Raw genomic sequence first — 25,941 nt, 5'->3', positions numbered from 1 at the left:
CCACACACACACCCTGCCCGCACCAGCCCCGCACTCCCTGCCCTGTCTCCAGCCAACCCCTGCCGCACCTCCCTGCCTGAAGCCAGCCAGTCCTGCACTCCTCCGTCTCCAGCCCTGCCAACCCCTGCCACACACCCCTGCGGCCCTGCCTGAAGCCAGCCAGCCCACCCCACACACCCCTGTCTCCAGCCAGCCCCACACCCCTTGAACTGCCTGCAGCCAGACCCTACCTCCAGTCAGCCCCTGCCCTGCCTCCAGCCAGCCCCATGTCCAGTGGTGCCCTGCAGTTCCCAGGGCAGTAACCCTGTATACCTGCTTCAATGAGGGGGGCAGGGAGCTGCTGGGACCCACACATGTGCACACCGCCCCCAGGGAGTGGCGGGGACCCACACATGTGAAACGGAGCTCATTTCTAGTTCAGGCCCATCTTTTAAAAAAGAACTTTAGGTAGGGTTAACATACATCTGTATTTTCCTGGACATGTCAGGCTTTTTGGTTCTTAAATCGTCGTCCGGGAGGAATTTTTTAATTTTTTTTTTAAAAATTTAAAATTTAAAAATTCCTCCCGGGAAAATACGGACATATGGTAACCCTACTGGTACAAAAAATACATACTGTGGCACATCCCTTAAATCAGAACTTTTTATAGGGAACCAGTTGCTAAGAAATGAAAGGCTTTTTTTTCATGTTTTTTTATTTTTTAGTCATCCCTGCCGGGGCCCCACCAAAAATGTTCGAATTGGGCCCCGCACTTCCTAAAGCCGGCCCTGTATAGTAGGCAGGTTATGGTGCAGGACCTCCAGGACTGGACTGTGGTAGCAGAGGTCATGGACATTATTGAAGTGCATCAATGTCCTCACCTTTAAAGTACGTTGACACTTTATTGAGAGTAATAATTTTTGAATGTTTATACAATTGTATGTATTTGCTTGTTTCCTACCCTCACCCTTCATGTGTTACGTGTCATTTTAGACCATGAGTTCTTCAGGGGGATGGACCATGACATAGGAACATATGACTAGAAGGGACTTTCTAGGTCCAATCCCCTGCTATCACAGGCAACCCCATCATATAATCCTGTTCATAAATATATCAAGATCCATCTTAAAACTAGATAGGTTGTTAGGAATAATGGGGTCTAAGTGGGAGGCTGTTCCAGATCCTTACTCCTCTGTGGATTAGAAATCTTCTTCTAATTTCCAGCCTACTTCATGGCCTTCTTACGCCAACATTGTCCTTTAATTGAACTAGCTCTTCTCCCTCCCTGATGTCTTTATAGAGCGCAATCATATCCTCTCTCAGCCTTCGTTTTGCCAGGCTAAATAAACCAAGTTCTTTCAGTCTTCTGTCCTAAGATAGGCCTTTATCTTTCTTGAACATGGGTGACCAGAACTGTACACAGTATTCCAGATGAGGTCTTACTAGAACCTTGTCCAATGGTATTAATACTTCCCTATCTCTACTAGAAATACCTTGCCTGGTATGTCCAAGAATCACATTTGCCTTTTTCACAGCCACATCACATTGGTGGCTCAGTCATTTATGACTGATTAAAACACCCATGCCTTTCTCTTCCTCTGTCATCCCAACTGATGAGCCCTTGGCTTCTAACATAAATTCTTATTAGTCCAGAAGTTCATGACCTTGCACTTTATACTATTAAATTTCATTCCATTTCTATTACTCCAGTCCTCAAAGTCATCCAAATGTTCCTGTATAATATTCTGATCCTCCTCTGTGTTGACAGTGCCTCCCAAGTGGGTGTCATCAGCAGATTTCATTAGCACACTCCTACTTTTTGTGCCAAAGTCATTAATGAGCATATTTAATAAGGTCGTTCCCAAGGTTGATCCATGAGGAACTCCACTAGTAAACTCCCTCAGCCCAATAGTTCTCCTGTCAGCTCAACCCGCTGTCATCTCCCCTTTAGCCAGTTCCTTACCCACCTTACTATATTGCACTAACCCCTAATGTTTTTGCATGTGTTTGCCTCTTCCCCAGCGCTGCCGCATTCCCCCTCCTCCCCCCTCCCTTCCTGCCCCGCGAAACAGCTGTTTCGCGGTGCAAGCGCTGGGAGGGAGAGGGGAGAAGCAGGACGCAGCGGCACACTTGCAGAGGAGGCGGAGGCAGAGGCGAGTTGGAGCAGGGGGGAGGGGGGGCCACAAGGAGCTGCCGGTGAGTGCTCAGCACCCACTAATTTTTCTCCGTGGGTGCTCCAGCCCTGGAGCAGCCACGAAGTCGGCGCCTATGGTCTCTCATCCTCTCCCCTTTTGTCCCCACTTTCTCTCCCTTATCCTATCTTTCGTGGTATATTGTCCTTAGGGACTGAGCTTAAGCTTTTGTCCAAATTTACAAACAGAGCAACTTTTTGCCTTGTTTCTCACCCTTCCACACTCACTCACTTTCTCTGTATATCTTTTCCCATTAGCAAGGTGCCATTTCAGCACCTTACTTCCAGACAGCATTGCTATTAGAGGACAATTTTCATACTGGAAAGAGATGTAGCTAGCAACTTTTTTCAGTTGGGCCTTATCTACACTTCAGAATTGCATCATGTTAAAGTAAATGTAAACTGACACAATATTAACTACTCAGTGAGGACAAGCACTTGTCATAATTTCTCCTGGATGTTAAATATATCAGACACAGCATATCCTTGTCTGCGCATTTAACATTGTGTTAGTTAAGGTGTTCAAATATGCTCAGATTTTCTAATCTAGTCAGGACAATGAAGATACCTGCCTTACAACTGCACAACATGTCTGGGGTCAAAGTAGCTCCATCTCTTGACTGGAGATGCTGCTACTGCCAAATCACCAACTGCGTGCAAAGGGTCTGGTGTGACCTTCAGCAAATACAATCGGCTTTTCTCCAGAGCCTCTAGCTATTGTGTGTCACAATCTTTGAACAGATTAGATTAGAGACTCATAGGGATTTTGTTATTTTACTGTTTTCAATCCGTGTACTTGTCTTCCTGCAGGAAAACAAATTCAATCAGATGTCCATCTGCAGGGGACTTTTGTGAAACTAAAGCATCACATTTAAATTACATGAGCAATTCCAGCAGAACAAAGAAAGGCATATAGGGAAAGACATAAGACAAAAGTAAACATCAATATAGTATAGCAGCTAGGGATTCTAAAACATGCATGACATACTCTTTGTCAGACACATTAACCGAAAGAACCATATAACAAAGCTTACCCATTACTACAGCCCAAGCCTGCATGACCCATGCAGAAATGCTCCTACCTATAACTTACATCAAGTTAGTTTAACAGTGTTTTTAGTATATAAAAGTGAGACTGGCCTGGTGGTGGAGTTGTTTCTTGTCCAGTATTTGTTACTTAAGTTTAGTGAAGAAATTCCACACACATACACACCCAAAGTACAAAAGCCAGTATTTTTCTACTCTCCCACCCCCTCCCCACCTCACTTTAAATACATTCAGTACACAAAATGCAGAGAGAGCCTCACAGGATTTGATGCTTACTCATGAGAATTATCCCATTGAAATCAGTAGGACAAAATACTCTTGTGAGTAAGACAAGCAGTATTTAGCCCTATCCCTTGTAGGATAACAGCGTTACTAGATCGCCAACCTCCCAAGTATTCTCTTTGGGTTTTATCGAAGTAGGCCTTAGCCTTGCATTTTGATTTCCCCAATTTTGCGGCTACCTGCAGATGGATCTGATTTAAATGTTCCTGCAGATTTTGCAGGTAGGTATCCATTTTGATTCCCTCCAATTGAGTGCCACTGGTATGCCAAATTAGGTGTTCTGGCAACCTCATACTTCAACCTGTCATTACTTCAAAGGGTGTCTTATCGGCAGATGCAGCAGGAGTTGCTCTTAGTGCCATGAGAATTAGAGGCATGAGGGAATCCCACCAGTTTCCTCAATATTACTTTTATGGTCCGATTTGTACGTTCCACCATCCCAGATGACTGTGGTCTGTATGGGATGTGTAGTCTCTGTGGGACTCCCATTAATTTAAGACAGTCTTTGAAGAACTGTCCTGTGAAATGTGATCCCTGGTCTGATTCCACTTTCTCAGGGATCCCCCAACAAGAGAAGACTTGTTCTACCAGGACCTTGGCTGTGGCCTTTACAGTATTGGTCTTCAAAGGAAAAGCCTCCACCCATTTTGAAAAAGGATCGACAATCACCAAGAGGTATTGGTTGCCTCTTTGGGTACGCGGTAGAGGGCCTATGAAATCAATCTGCAAAGCCATCCACGGACCTTCATACACTTGCGATTGTAATTGTGCATTATGCTTGGAAGGAGTTGGGTTGACTTGAGCACAAGTCAAACAGTTGTTACAGTACTGTTGTACATCTAATTTAAGAAGAGGCCACCATCCCACGGTTAAGAGACGTTGAACAGTTTTGTCTACTCCCTGATGTCCCCCTCTTGGAGTATCATGGACCATGTATATCATTTCCCTTCTTAGGGAGGTTGGAGCCACCCATACTGGAAAAAAGCCTCCTGTGTACATGAGGATTTTATCCACCACCTGTAGATGTTGTCTATACCTCCCATAAACAGGGTTCAACATAGATGACCATTCTCCTTCTGTCTTGGAGAGTTCTCGAATTATCTTCACTATATCTTTATCTCATGTTTGCATCTCCTTTAAGTCGGGAATGTTAGTCTCTATCTCCTTGGCAGCAGCAATTGAACACTTAGAACCAAGGGTTATGAAAGAATGTTCTAAGTTCTTTTCTTTCCAAGGTTCCTCTGATCAAGCTCCCTCTCTGGCTAGTTTATCAGCCTTTCCATTTTTGATCGCATAGGGTTCGGATTTGGAATGGGCTTTAACCTTCTTCACCATGACTGGCCATCCTGAGATAGTGATTTTTAATGCCAGGTCACGGATGTAGTTTGACAGTGATGCATACTTGATTGGGGACCCATCAGAGGACATGAACCCATTTGTTTCCCAATAGGGCAAGAATTCAGTGAGAGAATTGCACACCCAAGCGGAGTCTGAAAACAGACCAATACTCTGGTACAATCTTTTAAGGGAGGCCTGTACACAGTACTCCAATACACAAGCCACTCAGCATATTGGGCCGAATGAGGGGTACAGGAGTATGCTTTTTCCCAAGGCTCTCCTTTGGGAGGAATGACATAAATCCCAAAGCCGGTGCATGAATTCCCTTGAGGATCATGATAGCTTGATCTGTCCACAAAGAAGGGGTGCCCTTTAAAGGAACCTTTTTCTTGGATTAGAGGCAGGAAGAAGAATCTTTGGACTCTGTTCATTTCTGTCTGGACAGTCATGGGGTTCTCCTTGATATAGTAAGGCTGTGAGCAGCAAAGATGGCATCCTAACAGGTTTTACTGCAATATCCTTCCCCTGTAACAATAAAGCCCAATGGGCTATGGGGGCATTGGAAACTTGCCCATCTTTAACCCGATTAGATAGCAGAAACTGAAGGTGTGTGTGCGATGAGTGTAATATGATTGGACTGAGGCAAAATGCTGTATGGCCCAACTAGTGGCCAGTAAGTACTTCTCACAGTTGTCGTATATAAGTTCTAGTGGAGATATTAAACGTGAGGCATAGGCCACGGGTCTGAATTTCCCATGCCTCTCTTGGGAAGCAACAGCCGCTAATGCATTAACACTCACCGCCACCTTCAGGTGATAAGATATCTCAGGATTTGGAGTGATCAACACCAGAGCCTTGACAAGGGCTTGTTTCAGCTGGGACACTGCTTCCGTGTGTTGTTCAGTCCATTCCCATTGAACATCCTTCTTTAGCAGTTGGTACAAAGGACCTGCAATGGAAGCAAAGTTAGGAATGAAATCCCAGTGGAACCCAGTTAAGCCTAAAAAGGATCTTAACACCGTTAGGTCCTCCGGTATTGGCAACTTTTGGATTGTCTCCACTTTTTTGCGGTGAGGGAGTTCGACCCCATTTTGTAAAAGTAAGACCTAAGAAAGAGACAATGGTTTTCATTAGTCGCGCCTTGGCAGGGTTGCACCTTAATCCCGCTTCCTTAAGAATTTGCAGGAGCTCGTCCAGCTTTGCCAAATGCTCCTCCTTGGTGCGAGTTGCTAAGCATAGGTCATCTACATACTGGAATAAAACAGATGGTTTAGAAAATCATGTTAGGACTCGCCGCATTTGAGCATGGAACAATGCTGGGCTATTTTTATATCCCTGAGGTAATCGGGTCCAGGAATATTGGACTCCTTGGAAGCAAACCTGTACTGCGACTCTCGGGCCACTGGTAAAGTCCAAAAGCTGTTACTGATATCTAGCACAGAGAACCACTTAGCCTCCGGGTCAAAGGACTTTATGAGGTCTGGCATTTTTGCCACAGTAGGGGCACAAGTAGGGGTGACCTGATTTAACCATCGGTAATCGATGGTGAGACGCCAAGAACCATCTGGTTTCTTAACGGGCCAAATTGGGGAATTGGCTGTAGAAGTGCATCTACGCAGGACTCCCTGTGCCAGTAATGATTTGATCGCCTTGGCTATGTAAGGTATGGCCTGCTCTGGATAGGCATATTGTTTTTGAGCAGGCACGTCTCCCCCGTCCACAACAATAGTGACTGACATGCATCCACAATCATATTTGTGTTTAGCAAAGGCATCAGCATGTTTGCGAAGTATGGCCTGTAACTCTGGATAGAGTGCATATTTGGCTATTAATGTGTCCAGGTGGTATTCGTCTGGTTCTGGTCCCTCCGTTGGGGTGGCCATACCACACTCCGGCATGACTACTAGCGGGCAACCCAACTCTTGTCCTGTAGTAAGACACAACGACTGATTAGCCAAATCAATAACGCATTCCTGCCTACCTAGGAAATCAGACCTCAACAGATTGCTTTTTGGGTCTGACAGTGTGAGCAACGCGAAGACATGGGTCTTGCGCAGGTGACCAATTTGTACTTCGATAGGTTTAGATAGCATGGCCATAACTTGGTAGTTTACAAATGTTGATAGCATCTTTGTTTTCCCAGAGGCCAAAACAGAGGATCTAGGATCCTTCACATGAATTATACTGGTTGCTGCTCCAGTATCTACAACAAAATTTAAGTGGCAGCCCCCTACAACTAAAGATACTGTGGGTCTTCCACTTGCATCTCTTCCCAAAGGGGTTGTGATGCTCCTTGGGGCTGACTGGTGTCATGGGAATAATCTATGGGATAGATAGGTGGGTAGCCTTCAGGCTCTTCCATCTCCAGCTCCTCAGGGGTATCTGACCCTGCTTGAAAATAAGCCACCCAATCAGGAGTAGGGGTTGAGTCTACAGAGGCCACTGATTGGTTGAAAGGATTTGGACTTTGATCTCCCAACACCAACTCGTTCAGACGTGTCCGGAGTTTTCGGATATCCTGGCGTTGGGCCTCCAAGGTTTGCTGCACCACCTTGAACATTGACACCACTGAGAGGTCCTCCACCTGACGAGGCAATGGTGATCTAGAACCCTGAGAATAAGAAGAGTTCTGCGCAGCACCTGCAAGAAAAGGAGCACAATCTCGAGTGCCCCCTTTGGGGTCCCAATGCATACCCTTGTCAATTGTTTCGTGAATTGTGATTATTGGCCCAGCGCTGAGATCGAGGGGACCTAGGATTTGTCCGGTTCTGCCCTTGAGGTGCCCCGGTAGGCCCCTCAATCCTTACTATAGGAGTATCCTGTGGCTCTTGTAGGGTTGCAACTGGGGCTCCACGTCGACCTGCTTTAGGGTTTCCCTGGATATGGCCCTTGGCCAGTATATCCAGAGCCTCCTCCAGAGAGGTCCCATCCTGGATAAGCAAGTTAACCTTTTCCCGTAAGTAGGGAAGAGAACTATTAACCAACAAGCTAATATACTTTGTACTCTCTGTGTCTTCTTTCATGGGGTTGCACCAGGCTGCACTTAACCGTAGATGAAATTGGTGGGGAGACTCATTTGGCTTTTGCTTCAAATTAGCCAGGATAGCCACTCCAGCTTGTCCAGGATACTGATTATGCTCAAGCATGGCTACTGTCTCTGAAAAAGACTTCCCCCCCTTTCTAAACTCTGGGGGCAAAGTGCATCATAAGGCTCGATTTACTGTAAGCTGTAAGATTTTAACCCAATCATCACTTGGCAAACCAAATATTTGTGCTGTTTCCTGAATCCGCTGTGCCTGTACTGCAATAGAAGAATCCTCCATCATTCCTACTTGTTTAGCTACCAAATCCAGAGTTTTAATATCTGTAACCACTGCTGCAGGACAGTCAGGAGTTACTGGAGAGTTTGGTCGACTCCCACTAGAATCAGTATCTGAAGTATCTCCCCCAGAACCTGGAGGCCTTCTCCTACCCGAGTCAGTACTTCCTTCATCAGAACTATCAGATATTTCCCTTGAGTGGAACCTGGGAAATATATGGTTAGTGTAGCGTTCTGGATAACTCCTATGGAAGGTACTCTCATACCGGACTGACACTTCCACTGGTACAGGTGGTGATGTTAACACATACCATGGAGTTGGCGTTCCCAGGTATTCCATGAGCCTTGGTGGTGCCAGTGACTGGCCTGGTTGCCAGGGCAAAGGACCGCCCCCCTCAGGGAATCCTGAAAAACCTCCTAAACTGGATGGTGCTACCACATTAGGTGGGGGAATGATATCCCTAGGCTGCTCGCTCTCTCTCCTGAATCCTGGTGATGATTGTATCACGCACATTAGATACCTGAACCACTTCTGTTACAGCACACTCCATTTCCTGAGCAACTTGAACCTCCAAAGGTGCTTCTCCTGCTCTGCTAAGAGCTGAGACAGTCTTTTCCTCAGAATCGCCTTCTCTCTCTCCCCTCTGCAACATCTAGTTGTTTTCTAAAATGACAGTGTCTGGTTCACTTAACTCCTCCTCCTCAGGCACTAGGTCGAAGGACTTCCCTTTTCTGCTGGCACACTAGTTCCCTTCACTTCACTGTCAGTTTCCTGCTCTAACTCACCAGGTTGTTCCTCTGCATTCTCGGCTTCAAAAGCCATCTCCGCACTAGCTAGTTCTCTCGCTCTCCTTCTTGTCACTGGCCCAACAGGCTGATCAATTTCTGTTGGTTCCACTAACCCGATAGGGATAGGAACCACTGCTGACTCATGTCCTGTCTCTCCTAGCTCCTTAGCCATAATCCGTGGGGGTTCTTCCTTATCTACAATCTCTGTCTGGACCCAGGTGCTTATGGTTACAGGTGCTCCTGTGGTCTCTCCCATACACCTTGCCTTATCTTGTTTGAGTGAATCACAACTGCCTTCTAACTTCCTGATCTGATCCAATAACCGATCACACTCTAGTTTATAACCTTCCAGTGACCTTAAACTGGCAGCTGCTCGTTTTTGCCACCCGTACACTTCCCCACGCAACTCATGGTTGTGATGCTGACTCCGTTCTAACTTTCTTTCCAACTCTTTTCCTTTACGGAAAAGAGAAAACAGCTCTTCAGAGGCAGTGTATAACTGTTCCTTTAACTCCTGAATTTCCTTGTCCTTCTTCTCTACAACTTTCTGTGCCTTATTGAGCAGCTCCACTTTCGCATTTAACTTCCGTCCTAGAAGACCACACGCTGACAAACATTCCATTGAAATTCCTTTCATTTCACTATCTTTTCTTTCTCTCAGTTTCCATTTCAAATATCTGACTCACGAGACCCCACAGATTACTATGCTTGGAGAGAACTTCTCTATCTTTCAATTGCTCCAGTCCTCCTCCATGTTCCCTAATGTATCTTCTGACAAAAGTTTCTAAGGCTATATCGCAGGCTCTGCTGCCTTTCTCTCACTCATTTTTGCTTTTACACTGGATATACTTAACCTTTAAAAATAACAAGGAGGGAAACCTAACACTATAACTTAACTCTAAATCTTAAATCTAAGTTAAGAAATCTAAAGACGCCTTACAAAACTAATAATAATAATAATAAATAAATATACCCCAGACCGGTCCAACAATACTTTAAACAAGTCCCAAAAGAAAGCATGGGGGTAGGATCCTTCCCTTCCCTCGATGGCCAGTGTGTATTAGCAGATCAAGAGGTAAAACCCCTGGCGGGACCTACTGAACAGAGGGGCAAATACTGCTCAGAGACCGCTCAAGGGGGGCAATACGGGGGAGCTGAGGGGACTACCAAGGGGGTAACTGGAACCGTTCAAGTTCTGAGCTAACCACGTTAATCATCTTCGCCGCCACCTCGAGTGTGAGTCATTGGGCCCAGTGCAATTGCCTAATCAACACTCAATACTCAAAAAAAAAAAAGAAACAAACACCCCTTATCGCGCGTACACTACCATTACTCCACATAAAACAAACAGACATAACAGTTAAACCATTTAACCCACAAGCTGCAAGTATTATAAGTTCTCTGGGATCGATGCCCAGAATTTGTCTGTTACAAAGGAAACTGTTACCAGACTATGCCCAGTGACTAGGGCACAGAGAGTTTTTCTTTTTAACCTCTTAAGTAAGTGCTTGCCAAGCACACCTCGAGACTCCTGCCGGCTCGCCAATCTGTTGACCTGAATTTGACGGGTTAGTTTTTATGGCTCGCCACTGATCGCATCTGACCAGAAGATGTATAGGTTCTTATCCAATTCAGACTACAGAGTTCTGTATCGGGAGAGGATTCTCGGGGTGCTTGGCAAGAACGCATGCACTGAGGACAATACCAAATTGATAAAATCTTTATTGCCATTAACATAAAAATAAGGAATGCAATGAAACTTATAACTGCAATACAGTAAAAGAATTCCATAACTCCGGGTGGTAACATTTCTATTATAAGTACCTTAACCTAACATACTCACACCCTTCCTTTAGGACCCGGTAATAGGAGGTGGAGGACCAGCCTCACTCCTGGCATGCCCGATTACACAATGGTGCTGGCTTCCCCAATAGGTAGGAATGTTGAGTAGTTATACTATACTACGCAAACTGAGCTGATAGCATGATAGAAGATAGAATAGATAGATAAATGAAAAGACAGTCTATAGAGTATAGAACATAGCAGACCCTAAGAGCTAAAAAGCCTTCCTAGTACTCTCTTACAAGGTATTTTATAGGATCCTGACCTATGGAAATCAGGCCCAACCTACTATACCCAAATCTAGTTTCTGTACCTTAAGAAATTTATGGGTACCCTTCTCCTATAGGTTAGTGAATTATGACATTCTCATTCCAAAACTACTAACCTAGGCTCTCTTGATGACCTTGAGTTGTGGTGTACCCTGCGGTTACCAACCGGTTGTAGAAGCCGGATAAACCTGTGATGTGATGTGGATAGTTCTTCCCTTAGGTACCCCAAAATTTCAGGGACCATTCTTATCTATGCCAAAGGTTGCCAGCTTTTATGCTGACATATTTATAACTAATTCTACTTTTTGCTATATTGCAGATCTTACAGGCCGGTAGGCTTCTAGCATTTCAGCAAATTATTATTAGGAAACACATGCCTCAACACATTCTAAATTCCAAAAAATTAATACTAATAAAATATAAGAATAAAATGGATTAATTTCAGAAAAAGAAACATATTAATTAATACTGCTGGCTGGATTAGTAGGATATAATAGCTAGCAAAATAATCCTATGGGCTACAAATTGTAGAATGATTATGCTGTACGAATGGTTCATAGCCCTTCCATGTGCTACCCCGTGTAAAATTTCAGAATTGAGGATACAGTCTGTGTTTCTTTCCCTCCATCCTGCTGCCTCCAGTTTAACTGAGCTCTCTAGAAAAGTGCCCACTCATTGCTTAATCTGAACTGCTTCAACAAACGACTGCCAAATCTTCAGTGATATGATCTGAGGGATAAATTGCAGATCTCTGGAAGTTGCTGGCAGAAATTGCATTTTGGCAGCCTGTCACTTTACATCAGTGGGAAAGCTGCCCAGGTTCCTTCCAGAGAGCTAGATGTCTGTAGAGATGAAAAAGTATATTTAGAAGTACAACTTGCCACCATCATACTGCGTAATTAAAGCTTTTGGTTATCATTGTGAAGATAAGCACTAACATGGTTAACAAACAGAAAAGACAGGAAAAAAGCCACTGAAACTTATAGCTGCATCTTCTCCTTTCAAATCTTGCATCACTCCATCTCAACTACACCCACCATCTACGCTCCTTCTCCTTAACTCACTTCACCCATAATAAGGTGTAATAAACAGGAGTGCTGGTAAGAGATTAATGTTTATTTTCTGGCTCCAATCACCTGATATAGGTCAGGGTTACAGAAGTTTAATATCCTTGTCACATGACAGGGGACAATAGCAATTAATCCAGTAGCTCCTGGATCCAGTACTACCATCACCTAAGGCATGAGAGTTTAAATAGAGGCTCAGAAATAACGCACACTGTAAAAAAAAAAAAAAAAATTCAAAATGTTTTCAAGTCAAAAATTTTGTTGAAAAATTCCTGACTAGCTCTACATAGGAATCAATTTGCTGTCAGCAATACACAGGATTTTACTTGTGTGTTTTCTCCCAGGCACTGCTATTATTACCATAACTGGGAAATGAAATTCACTCTTTAGTATGATAAAGAAATTTCACATAGGGGGGTTAACTAGGGAACATAAAACAGCAATAATACTTTCACATGGTTTCTTTTAGACCATGTACCTTGTTAAAGAAACCTCTGGGAGGGTCAGACCAGTGTGCGCTGAATCTGCAGCTTCCACTTCTATCCTTCTGGAGCTTTTAAAAAACTCATTTTTCCACAGCTGTTTGCTTGAGAGTTAGAGGTTGTGTCAGATGTGTGTATGTTGTTTAGATTTAGATGGACTACATGAGCTAAAGATGTTAACATAGAATATCAGGGTTGGAAGAGACCTCAGGAGGTCATCTAGTCCAACCCCCTGCTCAAAGCAGGACTAATCCTCTGATAGATTTTTGCCCCAGATCCCTAAATGGCCTCCTCAAGGTTTGAACTCAACCCTGGGTTTAGTAGGCCAATGCTCAAACCACTGAGCTATCCCTCCCTCCATAAGCCAGTTACTGTCCAACATTAAACAATGTTAAAGAAGGACCAGGGTTTGGTGTACAGAGATTTCAGCCTGCTTAGTACCATGGCAACACTCCATTAAAAATCCTTTTAACCTTTTATTGAAAAGAAGGAAAAACAGTTAAAGCATTTGAAATGTAATGTATTAAGCCTTCCATTCTAACAACATCCCTTGTTCCCTTTACCTGGAGAGACATTTTAGAAGGAAAAGAGTCTTGTTTGATAGCTGGTCTTAGCTGGTATCAAAGACGGTAATAACTGTCCGTTTGGGGAAAAGAGAAGTTAATGGAGATGGGCTGGAGCTGTTGTTGTTGCTGTTGCTTTTAAAGTCTGACCCCATTCCATCACAGATGGTGTTTGGGATACACTTGGTAGTGGTGGGAATGTCATCTCAGTACCTCACGCTGGTCTGGGTTGGTCAGGACATGTCTCTGAATCAGGATGATGAAAGACCTGGGTCCCAGGAGTTGGTGGGGATGGCAGCCATGACATTGAAGCTTGCTTCAGTAGCTAATTTTTCTCCCCAAAATCTCTTTCTTTAAGGACCCATAAAGGGAATGGTGGGCTGAATAGCCCATCTCCTCATTATTTTGTCCACCAATTAGGCCTAGTATCTGACATACCAATGTTGAATCACTGATTTCTGGTTCCATACTTTTCTTGTTTGCCAAGCATGATCTTCACACAGTCCTTGAGTTATATAGGCAGGCCTTTTTGTTTGGCCTGAGTTTTTTTTAATCTTCCTTTCATACCTTTTGCCATCAGCATTTGTTGTTAGAGGTTACTGTGACATCTTATGAACTTCCACATAATTTTTACAGTTGAGTTCACAATTAGGGTAAACTTGTAGGCCCAATTATTACAACTCTGTGTAAGTTAAGGGGAGCTATGGAAAGAGACTATGGGCCAACATCTTTGTCCCCCCGTAACATTCAGAAACTCTTAAAACAAAATATGTATCCTGCTGATGTAATATTGCAATGTGACAACCTTTTATCCACCCAAAGAGGAGACCTATCACAGCTGACATGATGAAGCCAGTTAAATTGTACATAACACAGCTGCTTAGGGAAAGGGACTGGCCAAGGCTGATGTACGGGAGAGGGTTTGTATACGTGTGTATAGTGCGAGTGATCTTTTTGTGAGCCCGATCCTGCAGCTGGGTGGTCATTTAGCATGTGGGTGAGCAATAGAACTGGATCCTCTGCAAAGTCTGTGGTAATGTGCCATGTGTATGGCTTTAAAAACTCATTTTTTGTGGGATTGAACGTGTCTGCAATAGTATTTGTGTGGGTGTGCCTGTGGGTTCAGTTTGATGTATATTTTTAGGGTGTGGTTTGGAGAGCTTGTCCCTGAAGCAGACGTGAAAGTAAACCGGTACAACTTACCGTCAAGAGCCGGTACACAGCTGACCTTACCGGTAGGGGGCAGCTTCCCCAGACCAGCAATTTAAAGGGTCCTGGGCTCCCGGAAGCACTCGGAGCCCCTGGCCCTTTAAATCACTGCCAGAGACCCAGGGCTCCCAGCCACCACCGCAGCTACAGCTACCCTGGGGCTCCGGCAGTGATTTAAAGGGCCTGGGGCTCCCGGCCGCCGCTACCGCAGCCAGAGCCCCAGGCCCTTTATATTGCTGCCAGAGCCCCAGGGTAGCGGTGGCGATTTAAAGGGCCCAGGGATTCAAAGGCCCCGCTCCTTCTGCCTGAGGCCCTGCCCCTTCCCCCCCGAGCGCTCGTCCTCCTTCCCCCAGCTCAGGACCCCGGCCCTGCATACCGGTAAGTCCCTTAAGTTACTTTCACCCCTGCCCTGAAGTTTTGTGAACATAAAATTTTAGTGGACAGTGAGTGCATAAGAACACTGTTGAATAAAATGCTTTTTGGAATATCTACACATTTCCAGTAAATTTAAAACAAATAAATTGGATCCTCAGAGCTAATTATTTTTTCTTTTCCAAAAAAAATAGCCCCCATCCCAGTTGATTATTCTGTCTGGAGGAGGGAAGTTGACCCATTTATAATTAATAGAAAAATTCAGCTGTTACATCTGTGCACATGTCTGTGACTTCCATGCCTGCTTACCTCAGCTTGTTGATTGTAGCGATGTGGGACTCAACCCTGCAGCGCCTGCTGCTGGTTGTCTCTGGGAATTAGCTCATCCAGCCTCTGCAGGCCGGTGTCCTGCTGCCGCTTGGCCCCCATGTCCCTCCCGGACCCGGTGCCCCATTATCTGGGGTGCTGCCCCCTGGCAGTAACCCCTCACTCTCAGGGTCTCCCCTCCCCAGGGAACCCCCAACCCTCTATCCCCACCTTGCCTCAGTCACCGGCTACTGCCAGTCACCGGCTACTGCCAGTCACCAACTAGCCCCCATTCCCTGGGGCAGACTGCAGTATAAGCCACCCATCACTGGCAAGGAAGGTTTGGACCTGCTGCCCTCTGCTACCCGTGGGCTGCTCTCTGCAATCCCCAGTACCCATTGGCCTTCTGCTAGGCTGCAGCCTGGGGCTTTCCAGGCTGGAGCCTCCCCAGCGCCTCTGCCTTTCCCCAGCCCTGCTCCTCTCAGGTACTCTACTCAGGTCCCTACAGCCAGGTCCATCTTCCTCTACAGCTAGAGGGAGACTGAGCTCCTGGCTCCCAGCCTCCTATATAGGGCCAGCTGAGGCCTGATTGGGGCGTGGCCCAGCTGCGGCCGCTTCCCCAATCAGCCGTCCCCAGCCACAGCCCTCTCCAGGGCTGCTTTCAAGCCCTTCTGGGCAGGAGCAGGGGACCACCCCACTACACAGATAAATAATGTTCTGGTTGCACTCAGTGCTTTGCCAGGATGGTGGTTTCCAGCTGCCTTTTAATCAGCTCTGTAGCCCAGTTTAATCAATTACAGTGTGCAGTTTTGGAGTGGGTCAGTCTGTTAGCAAAAGAAACTTTTTTGTTTTAATAAACATTTTTCTAAATAAATCAGTGAATTGAGTGCTGTTAAAAGGTACTCGGCCAATAGCCCTCGAAACTGAAATTCTCTCTACTTTATCCCATAACAGGGGAAGCAGCAGTGCAGGTTTCCACACAACAATGACCAACAAGGGACTACTTATAGAGTAATTCAATCATTGGCCTCTCTGATATGACTGCCAAATTGTTCACATCACAATTGGCACTATCTGTCCATTGGGACCAGAACAGAGATCACCATCTTTTTTTTACATACATATTCAACAGCTATCAGATGGTAACAACTTCTTCATTTGTTACATGGACTATATTTGAATCATAAGCTAATTAACAGGCTTTTTTGTAGATTTTCAGAAAATTCATTCTATACTTACTTACACTCATAGTTCATACATAATAAAGAGGTTTCATCTCTGTTTTAAATGCCAGCCTAACCCAGCCATAACTATGCAGACACCGTAACAACGCCATAACGTAGAAAAGCCATCAGTGGTGCACGACTGCCCACTGGGAGACTCAGAGTAGGGTGATTTTTGGGAAGAGAGTAAGAAGTGTTTCCCTGGGCAGGTTCATTTGTTTGTCTCTGTCTGTTTTAAACAGTGGTAGTGGTTTGAAGTTGTTGTGGATTTGGAATTTTAGAATAATTCCTGGGAGATGGTTTAGAAGCCCAGATGCAGGTGAAGCAGTAAAAGGTATCATGATGAATTCACTTATCACATGCCTCTCGCCTCTGCGTATCTGAGTAGATGTAGATATTGCATATGTGCATCACATTACTTAACACAAAACTGAAAAGTAACCATTTTGGGGGTGGAGTGGGGAAGCCATTATAATAGTGCCAGAAAACCGGCACATTTTAGGGTCAGAAAGTGAAGAGTTTCATATCTAATTAAAGCAAAGTGGGATTTGCGGTCTGTGAAATATTAGTCTCCTAACACCATTGTTGCCCAATCATTCACCACAGACTAACAGAGAAGATATGCCACCTCCTGAATCACCCTCATCAACTGACTTTATTCTGGATACCTCCCATTCAAGGACTGACTAAGCCTGCCTCTGCTTACACTGAGTTCTAACAAGACCACAGCCTAACATGGTCAGACTAGAAGGTCTGTGAATAGAGATCTTTTGGCTGAATTTCTAGTTGCTTTTTGTCTCTCCTCCCAAGCCATTGCAGTATTTGATAGTCTTGTTTAAAGGAAAGAATCAGGAATGAAGTGCAGGTCATTTACATGCTTTTGCAACCCTAGCTGTAGTCTCATTAGAATTTTTCAACTGATCTCTATTAGTTTCTAGCACCAGAAATCAGAATACCAATATCTATTGCTTTGTTTCCAAACATGATTAGTCAACTGATATTGATCAAACATTTTCCACAAGGGAGAGCTGTGTAGGGCTCAGAATTGGCATAGCCAGTCAGGAGTGAAGCACTGTTACTTTCAAAACAGCTTTGTAAGATACACACTCAAAGCTGTGACTTACTAACTCTTTCTTGGATTTTGAGCAGCCACATATTAGAATTCATTGTATTTAATAGACACCAGAGCAGGCAGGCCGGCAGGCAAAGGAGGGAGTGGAGAAGAGTATTCTAACAAGTCTTCCCTTAGCCCCTTTCTGCCTTTGTTGAATATGTTTATAGATAATCTTTTAAAGTTTGTTTGTGGAGCTGGCATTGCTTCTCTACGGAGAACGTGTGTAGACTCCTGATCTTTGTTTGCAGTTGCATCACTTTTCCAGTGGTACTGACCTTGCTGTCAATCGATTGTTCAGTTTGAAATAAGGAAGCTTTTCCCCAGTGAAAAGGATAAAGAGGTATCCTAGAAATCTTTCTGTTCTTCTTATGTCTCTGATCTACCAGCCTTGAGCATGGCCCTTTTGATAATGTTTCAAAATACTAGCATCTTCATCTGCCTTGGATGGGACATTTGTCTTTTAACAAAGATGTGGCAGTTTACCAAAGGCTCAGGAAGATTTGTTTCCAGTCAGTTTTCTTTTTCTAACACCTCTCTATTTTCCCTGCAATAAAATGAACAGCATGTTTGCCTTGTAACTTTACCATATCAACTCCCTCCAGCCTACTTTTGCACACAACAGACCTGTCAATCATCCTGCACTAGCAGACAGCATGTGCAATAGAACGGTGACCAGATTAGCTGCTCAGCTCCAGTTTTGGTAGAAAAACTGTTTTAGATTTCTATAATACGTTAATTAATATTCCTTTCAATCTTTTTGTGCCTGGTCTTAAGTTAAATTATTTATGTTTTGCACAGGCGCTGACTTTAGTTTTTGCCAGTGGGTGCTCCTCTCCGCCCCTCCCCCGTGCAAGCGGCAGGCAGAGCCTCAGGGGGAAGAGGCTGAGTGGGGGGGGTCTCGGGGCAGAGCATGGGCAGGGCTTCGGGGGGGGAAGAAGCCAAACGGGGACGGTGATTCGGGGCGGAGTGCGGGTGGGGCCCTAGGGAGAAGAGGTTGAGCGGGGACAGGGCCTCAGGGCAGAGCAGGGTGTGGAGCTGCAGTCTGGGTGCCCAGGTCACAAAAGATTAATCTGGTCCTGAGCGCGCGCACACCCCACTTTTTTTTTTTTTTTTTTTTTTTTTGGTGGGTGCTTGAGCCCCAGAGCACCCATGAAGTCGGGGCCTATGATGTTTTGCAACTGGAGTTCTCCCTCTCTTACTAAAACTAAAAAGTTAAACAGGTTTCCCAAAGACCATGGCAATTGTATTGCTACTTAATGTTTCATTATAAGACAGGGAAATTTGTGTAGTTGTGTTGCTTGATGTCATGGCTCCTGCAGCTTTGCTGAAACTCTTAAGATTTTGGAAGTTGTCTGAGAAATCAAAAAATCCCAAAAAGCTTAAGTCTCAGGCCAAAAATCAGATGTTAGGCAAGTATGGATGTTGTGCACATTTTATAATAAGGAGAAGAAACTAAATTATATGTCCAGCTTTGCACACAAACATTTCACTGTAAGTTAGCATTATGCAGTTTTTAGCCTTTGGAGATTATTGTATGTGAGAATTTAATGCAAATTTTTATTATATGGTGTTTAATTCTCTTTTGCACCTGTTTGTTGGCCTCAGGCAAATCTGTCAATCATTCTGCCATAGCTGAGAGAGCACATGCAGCACAGTTTGCGAGGGAGTGAGAACAATTATCAGGCAAACTCCTTTTTACAAAGTTAGTTGGAAATCTTTGCCTATTATTGTAGAAGTGTCTGGAAACCACTTTAAACTAATACAGAAGTCTACGTTGAAGACTAGGATGGCTGGAGGAAGGAACACCTTGCATTGACGCAGGAAGCTATAGCCAGAGACTCTGACTTCAAAGGAATGGGATTCAGAGCCTTTGTGCAACACATGACCAGCTATGCAGAATGTACCAATTTGACAGACAGAATTGGGGCTTTTTCATTTCACTGTATTCACCAGTAACTGTTCCATCTTATCTTTGGTTTGCAGCTGTTTGACTCCTGATGATCCATATGATTCTTTGTCAGCATGACTATACCATATGATTTGTGTTTATTTATTATATACTTTCCAGTGCCTTTAGAAATTGGAGTCCAGAGAAATGACTTTTTTTGCACTCTGGTCACTTGCATTATGTTACGCAGTTATACTGGACCTTGATTGATGTGTATTAACTCCATAAGGCTCAGCCCATGCTCTCAGGCAGTGAAACCATGTGTCTGTGCCCACAGAAATTTGACACTCTGACTACTGTTTGGACCCCCGACCACAGACAAAATTGTTACCAGTGGTGCACAGGCATTCACATAACCATTGAAATTGCACAAATAGGCATCTTGCTACCAAAGGGTACAGAGGCCCAGAAACAGCTTTTACAAAGGCCCCCTATGAACAATCAGGGCTTCTGCCTAGAGCCTTCCCTAGCCCCTCCTGCCTGGTTTCCTGCTATCATTGTAAAAAAACAGTGCATCTTTAAAGGTTCCTATGGGCTTTATTCCTTACTCTTTTAAAACCCTATCAGAACAGAAGTTTCATTTCATCCAGCTGACCTCTGGTGACACTTTTAAATAGAAGGAGATATTGAACAGCTCCAGGCGTGAAAGTAACATAAAGGACTTACCGGTACGCCGGAGTCCTGAGTGGGGCAGGGCCTCAACTGGAAGAGGCGGGGCCTTTCAATATTTAAAGGCCCTGGGGCTCTGGCTGTGGCTGGGAGCCCCAGGGCCTTTAAATCACCTCGGAGCTACCAGCTGCAGAGGCGGCTGGGAGCCCCAGGGCTCAGGGGCGAATTAAAGGGCCCAGGGCTCCAGCCACCGTGGAGCTCCGGGCCCTTTAAATCACCGCAGGAGCCCGGCTGCCACTACCCCAGTGCCGCAGGGCTTGGGCTAGGGCTGGGGTAGCGGTGGCAGGGCTCCGGCGGTGATTTAAAGGGCCCAGGGCTCCGGCCGCTGCGGGGGGGCCCTGGGCCCTTTAAATCCCCGCCAGAGCCCTACTGCCACTGGGCGGCGCTTTAAAGGGCTTGGGGCTCCCCGCAGGGGCCGGAGCTCTGGGGCCTTTAAATCCCACCCGAGCCCGGCTGCCAGAGCTCCGGCAGTGATTTAAAGGGCTCAGGGCTCCCCGCAGTGGCTGGAGCCCTGGGCCCTTTAAATCACTGCCGGAGAAGCCGGTCCAGTCCGGCTTACTTTCACCTCTGAACAGCTCATTTCAGCAGATTCCCTTGGCAGACTTATTATTGGGGCCAAGCTTTGGGGGATTTTAAGGTTTTTCATAAAATCTCCCACAAGTGCTAGCAATGCATTTTTACCATACACTTCATCTGCGTTCTTAGCATGGGTTGTCTAACTCTTTTAGAGCAGATCTAGACACCGTGGTGCTAAAATGCCAGCAGCCATTCTACACAAGCACTCCTATTGGTGCTGCTGTCTGTGCAACAAAAAAAAGCTCAATATGGAAAAGCCTTAGCAGCAGCACCCTTAGCACCATGCCTGAGCATGATCAGTGACCTGCTGGAGTGTCTTGTGTTGGGTTCAGTTCCATCAAGTGACTTTCACCTTCTCAGCAGGCACCTCTATATGAACTGATGTTCACATACATGAATGGCATTTCTGTTAATTAAACAGTAGTGTTATCTGGGCACAATGTGGGACCTTTGCCCCTCTATTATTATTTCAGCTGACCTGGGATGGCACTAACAGTAAGAAGTTGGCAGGTGTTAATATATTGTGCAGTAGGAGGATTTTTTAAAATATTCTGTTCCACATTTTTTTTTCACTTCTAAACAGGAAAAAAGTCAAAGTATTAAATTAGGTTGTAAAATGTAAAACAAAGAGGGGGAAAAAAACAAAAAAAAATCCACCTTCTCCTCTTAACCAAATTTTCTGATGTTGGGAGGCATTAATAACCCTGTCATCTGTATTTTAGCCACCAGCACCTGCAAGACTCCATGTGTTCCCATGCTCAAGAAGACTATCCCCAGGGATTGCCTTCCAAGCCCGTCAGTGCTCACTGATGAGTAACATGAATTGCTCCCCTCTCCTGTGAGTCTTAAGTTCTTTGCTTTTCCAGCATTTCCGGATCCTGTTGACTCCAGGGAGAGAGATCCTGTTTTCTTAAAGAGTCTTTATTCCAGTTGCTTTTCTCTTCCATCCCCTGAGAATCCACAAAATATGCTAGGAGGAGAAATGCTATGATTCAGAGGGTTACCACTATAAAAACATCACGGTGCTGTAGTGTTTGCATCAGTACAGATCATAGAATCATAGAAATGTATGGCTGGAAGGAACGTCAAGGTCATCTAGTCCAGCCCCTCTGCATTGAGGCAGAATTAAGTACACCTGGACCATCCCTGGCAAGTGTATGTCTAACCTGTTCTTAAAAATATCCAATGATGGAGATTCCACAACCTCCCTTGGAAGTCTATTCCAGAGTTAACTATCCTTATAGTTAGAATTTTTTTCTGCTATCTAACCTAAATCTCCCTTGCTGCAGATTAAGCCCATTACTATTTGTCCTACCTTCATGGACATGGAGAGCAATTAATCACCCTCCTCTTTATAACAGCCTTTAACATAGGTGGCGATAGTTATCAGGTCCCCCCTCAGACTTCTTTTCTGAAGACTAAAAATGCCCAGTTTTTTAAATCTTTCCTCATAGGTCAGGTTTTCCAAACCTGTTACCATTGTTGTTGTTCTCCTCTGGACTCTCTCCACTTTGTCCACGTTTTCTAAAGTGTGGCACCCAGAACTGAACACACCACCCATGCTGGGACCTCACCAGTGACGAGTAGAGCGGGACAGTTACCTCCCATGTCTTATATACAACATTCCTGCTCATCCACCCCAGATTGATATTAGCCTTTTCCCAATTCATCACATTGTTCATCCATATTCAGTTTGTGATCCACTCTAACCCCCAGATCCTTTTCAGCAGTAGCCAGTTATTCCCCATTTTGTAGTTTGTAGTTGTGCATTTGATTTTTCCTTCCTGAATGCAGTACTTTGCACTCGTCTTTATTGAATCTTATTGATTTCAGATCAATTTTCCAATTTGTCAAGATCACTTTGAATTCTAATCCTGTCCTCCAAAGTGCTTGCAACCTCTGCCCCGCCCCTCAGCTATGTGTCATCTGCAAATTTTATAAGCATCTTCTCTACTACATTAGCGAAGTTATTAATAAAAATATTGAATACTACTAAACCCAGGACTGAACCTGTGAGACCCCACTAGATACGCTTTACCAGTTTGACAGTGAACCATTGATAACTACTCTTTGAAGTTGTGCACCCACCTTATAGTAATTTCACATAAACCCCATTTCCCTTGTTTGCTTATGAGAATGTCATGTGGGAATGTGTCAAGACATAGCATATTTATTGCTTTCCTCTCTCCACTAGGCCAGTTACTCTGTCAAAGAAGGAAATTAGGTTGGCTTGGCATGATTTGTTCTTGACAAATCCATGCAGACTATTGCTTATAAACCTATTACAAATTGATTGTTTAATCATTTGTTCCAGTATCTTTCCAGATATTGAAGTTAGGCTGGCTGGTCTATAAATTCTTGGGTCCTCTTTGTTTCTCTTTATAAAAATTGGTGTACTATGTTTGCACTTCTCCAGCCTCTGGGACCTCACCCATTCTCCATGAGTTCTCAAAGATACATCATTATACATCCGTGTATAATATGTCAACTTGATGCATCATCTCAACAGGTAAGCACTACCTCAGTGTGGTATGATGCCCATAATTACTATGAGACCAATCTTGCAGGACACAAGCCTGGCCCAAGAAAACCAGGATGGTCCCATAAATTTTAGTTCAAGTGGCTTCCTGGTGGGGAGCTCGAGGCTTGGGGAACTGAAATGAGAGTGTAGGCTCCAGTAACTATTTAACAAATCTTTAAAACCTACACTGCAGCTGCTTGATGGTTCATGTACGTTACTCTTCCTCCTCTCCCCAGTACACCCAGTGCAGACATGCACAGCTGTGTACCCTGGTTCCTGTACATTACAATTTGTAACATTTTAATGGGAGTCTGTGAAATGCTTCAGTAAATATCTCCATCACTAATACAGCAGACACCAGATTCAAGGCCCCACCCCATGGAAACTCAGCATAGTAATCAGCCTCCTCTGGTGCGTTCTCCCAGTCCCGCAGCTGCCACTGGCTGTCTTCTCTGCCGTCGCCAGTACGACTGCTGGGATGTAGTTGGTGCCTATATTTCCACCCTCCAGCTCCAATATAATTACACCGATGCTGGAGAAAGGACTGATTTATCATTAATGATTTTTATAAGGCACAAAGAAAATAGACATAAATAATCCAAAGAAAGAGAAGAAGAGGAAGCTGTGAGCTTTGGGAAGAAGAATGTTGAGGTATTCACATCTGCAGTTGCAGTTCAGAGCTTCTTGCATAAATATGAGGGCACAGGGTACAGTGACTTCTGCCACTGCTCTAATCTCACTTCAGGCCTGAATTCTCATCTGGAGTCTCTTGGGATCAAATCTGAACAAGAGTTACATTGTCATGTTACTGAAGAAGGTTGGGAAGTCTTGGTAAAACAGAATATACAAGCCCCTATTAATATTAAATACAAGGCATGTGAATTTGAGTGACATGACCATTATTTTACATTTCCCCCAGTCTTCACATGGCTGGGAAGTGTGATGCAAGTTGTCTAAGGCTTGGAACAGGAAGGAAATATTTTGTTTCATTCCATTGATTTTTTGCCATGAGCTTTGAAGACTAGAGAGGTGTACAGGGTATTCATACTCTTTCACACATCTATATTCGGAATCTTGAACTGGATCCCTTTCTAGCTTTCTTACAAGTGAGGAAGTTATTACCATATTTTTTCAAAAGACCTGTTGTGGGGGAACAGTACATAGCAGGAGCTCTCTGGCAACCAAGATAAAAAAATCTACTCAGTGTGATGTAAAATTTCAGTTCTTTTTCTCCATACAGGTAGGGGAATATCTCAAGAAGCCTTTTGGACAAGAATGTCTGAAAAGTTGTCTTAAAACCATGCCACAAAACAAGGCAGTGCTCTTCATGGTGGGGATTCTTCCTTACAATGTGTTTTACCATAGACCGTGCAATGGGTCCCTGATCTTGAATGGGACTCCTGGGCATTAGGGTAATGCAAATAATAAAATCAATAATTCTGTGAACATCAATGAAGTACTCCCAAGTATTTTCTGTAAGGCTGGGTAAATCGGGCAGCTGCACATCTGTTTACATTGTGGTAACTGTATCTTTGCGAAAGAAATGACAAACTTAATTTCTTTATTGTTTAATTAAAGCTTACAATATGCAGAGTGCACCCAAATTGTAGAGAGTTTTCAGAATGGTAAGATCCGCGATTCCCCACCCAGACAACAGTTTTCTCCTGTTCTGAATGTTAATGAGTTTTTCTCTAAGGGGAAGAGGAGAGGGGTTTGATCTGTGCATTTCAACGAGACAGAATCCTCTCAGATAGATGGTCCTAGATGATTTTCCCCAACAATGTCCGAGTTCCTGGTGAGCAGCAGAGCTGCTAAATTGTGTTAGATGTTTGCAGTATCCCATAACTCAAATGGCTTTTCCTCAAACTTTCCAGAAATAATTCACCTCTGGGCTGAGACCAGGCATGGACAATTCAGCCTAAAGGAAATATTTTTCAGAACCTGATGAGTGTGTGTATCACGTTCATGCCTTCAATGATAGCTTTATCTCCAAAATCAGTCAGCAACACTGGTGCCCATCTAAAGCAAGGCCACTCATTGTACTCCCAGCTTCCCGGTTCCATTCTCTGAGGGTGTAATTTATATACCTTTCCTGCAGTTAACCCCTCTTCTTATGAATAAATAATAGACATAGAAATTGGAGCATTACCAGAGCTTCGAAACCCTGAGCTCTTGGGCTTCAACTACTCACAGAGAGCTGCTGTTGCCATCACTCACTGTCTCACGTTGAATTCATTTCATTTCACAGACTGACTGCACCTAGGGATGTGAGTGACAATGATCTTAAATTCCAAAGGACCTGACCAGCTTATGTATGTCTCTCTCATAATCCAAGTGGTTGTTTATTTTGTGCATGTTCTTCTTGTTCCAGATGTCCCTGTTGAGAAACTTTCTTCAATGGAGTCGCTGCAGTGTGTAAACCTGAAGTCAAATCCCCTGAACGAGGAAGTCCAGGTGATTGCCAGGCCGCTGATAAAATTTGACCTCCTGGTGTCTCCAAAGGGAGCACATGCTGCTCCGCAAGCCTGAAACACAGACTTTGGTTGCGTGGACTTGGTGTGACTTCATTTGAGAATGGTTTTAAAGGGAAAGCTAGGGGATCCGGCTGCAGGGCATGCTGATGGCTCCACCAGCTTTTGCAAGCTGCATCACTCCTGCATGTGTGAGGTTTTGTAGATGTGAGGAGTAGGATGGGGATGATTGGGGGGGGGAGGTTTCAGAATCGGTATTTCATTGATAGAGAGTGGATCTGCTTATTGTTATTTCTTTGCAGCTGTCTAAAATACACAGAAATGCAGTGAGGCCCTAGTAAATCGCTATTTGATAAAGGAATAA

General features: G+C 44.5%; 1 protein-coding gene across 1 annotated transcript in view; it reads left to right on the top strand.

The window, feature by feature from the left end:
* The window catches only part of LRRC20 (leucine rich repeat containing 20), a 167,480-nt gene extending 141,845 nt beyond the window's left edge, over positions 1-25,635 (top strand). The window contains exon 4 of the mRNA XM_065408505.1: positions 25,478-25,635. Within this exon, the coding sequence (XP_065264577.1) occupies positions 25,478-25,635 (158 nt within the window). The remainder of the gene's footprint in view (positions 1-25,477) is intronic.
* Positions 25,636-25,941: the final 306 nt, after the last annotated feature.

This window comes from Emys orbicularis, chromosome 7 (genome assembly GCF_028017835.1).
Source record: "Emys orbicularis isolate rEmyOrb1 chromosome 7, rEmyOrb1.hap1, whole genome shotgun sequence".
Classification (NCBI taxonomy): Eukaryota; Metazoa; Chordata; order Testudines; family Emydidae; genus Emys; species Emys orbicularis.
The sequence above is the reverse complement of the archived record's forward strand: the minus strand, read 5'-3'. Positions and strand labels throughout refer to the sequence as shown.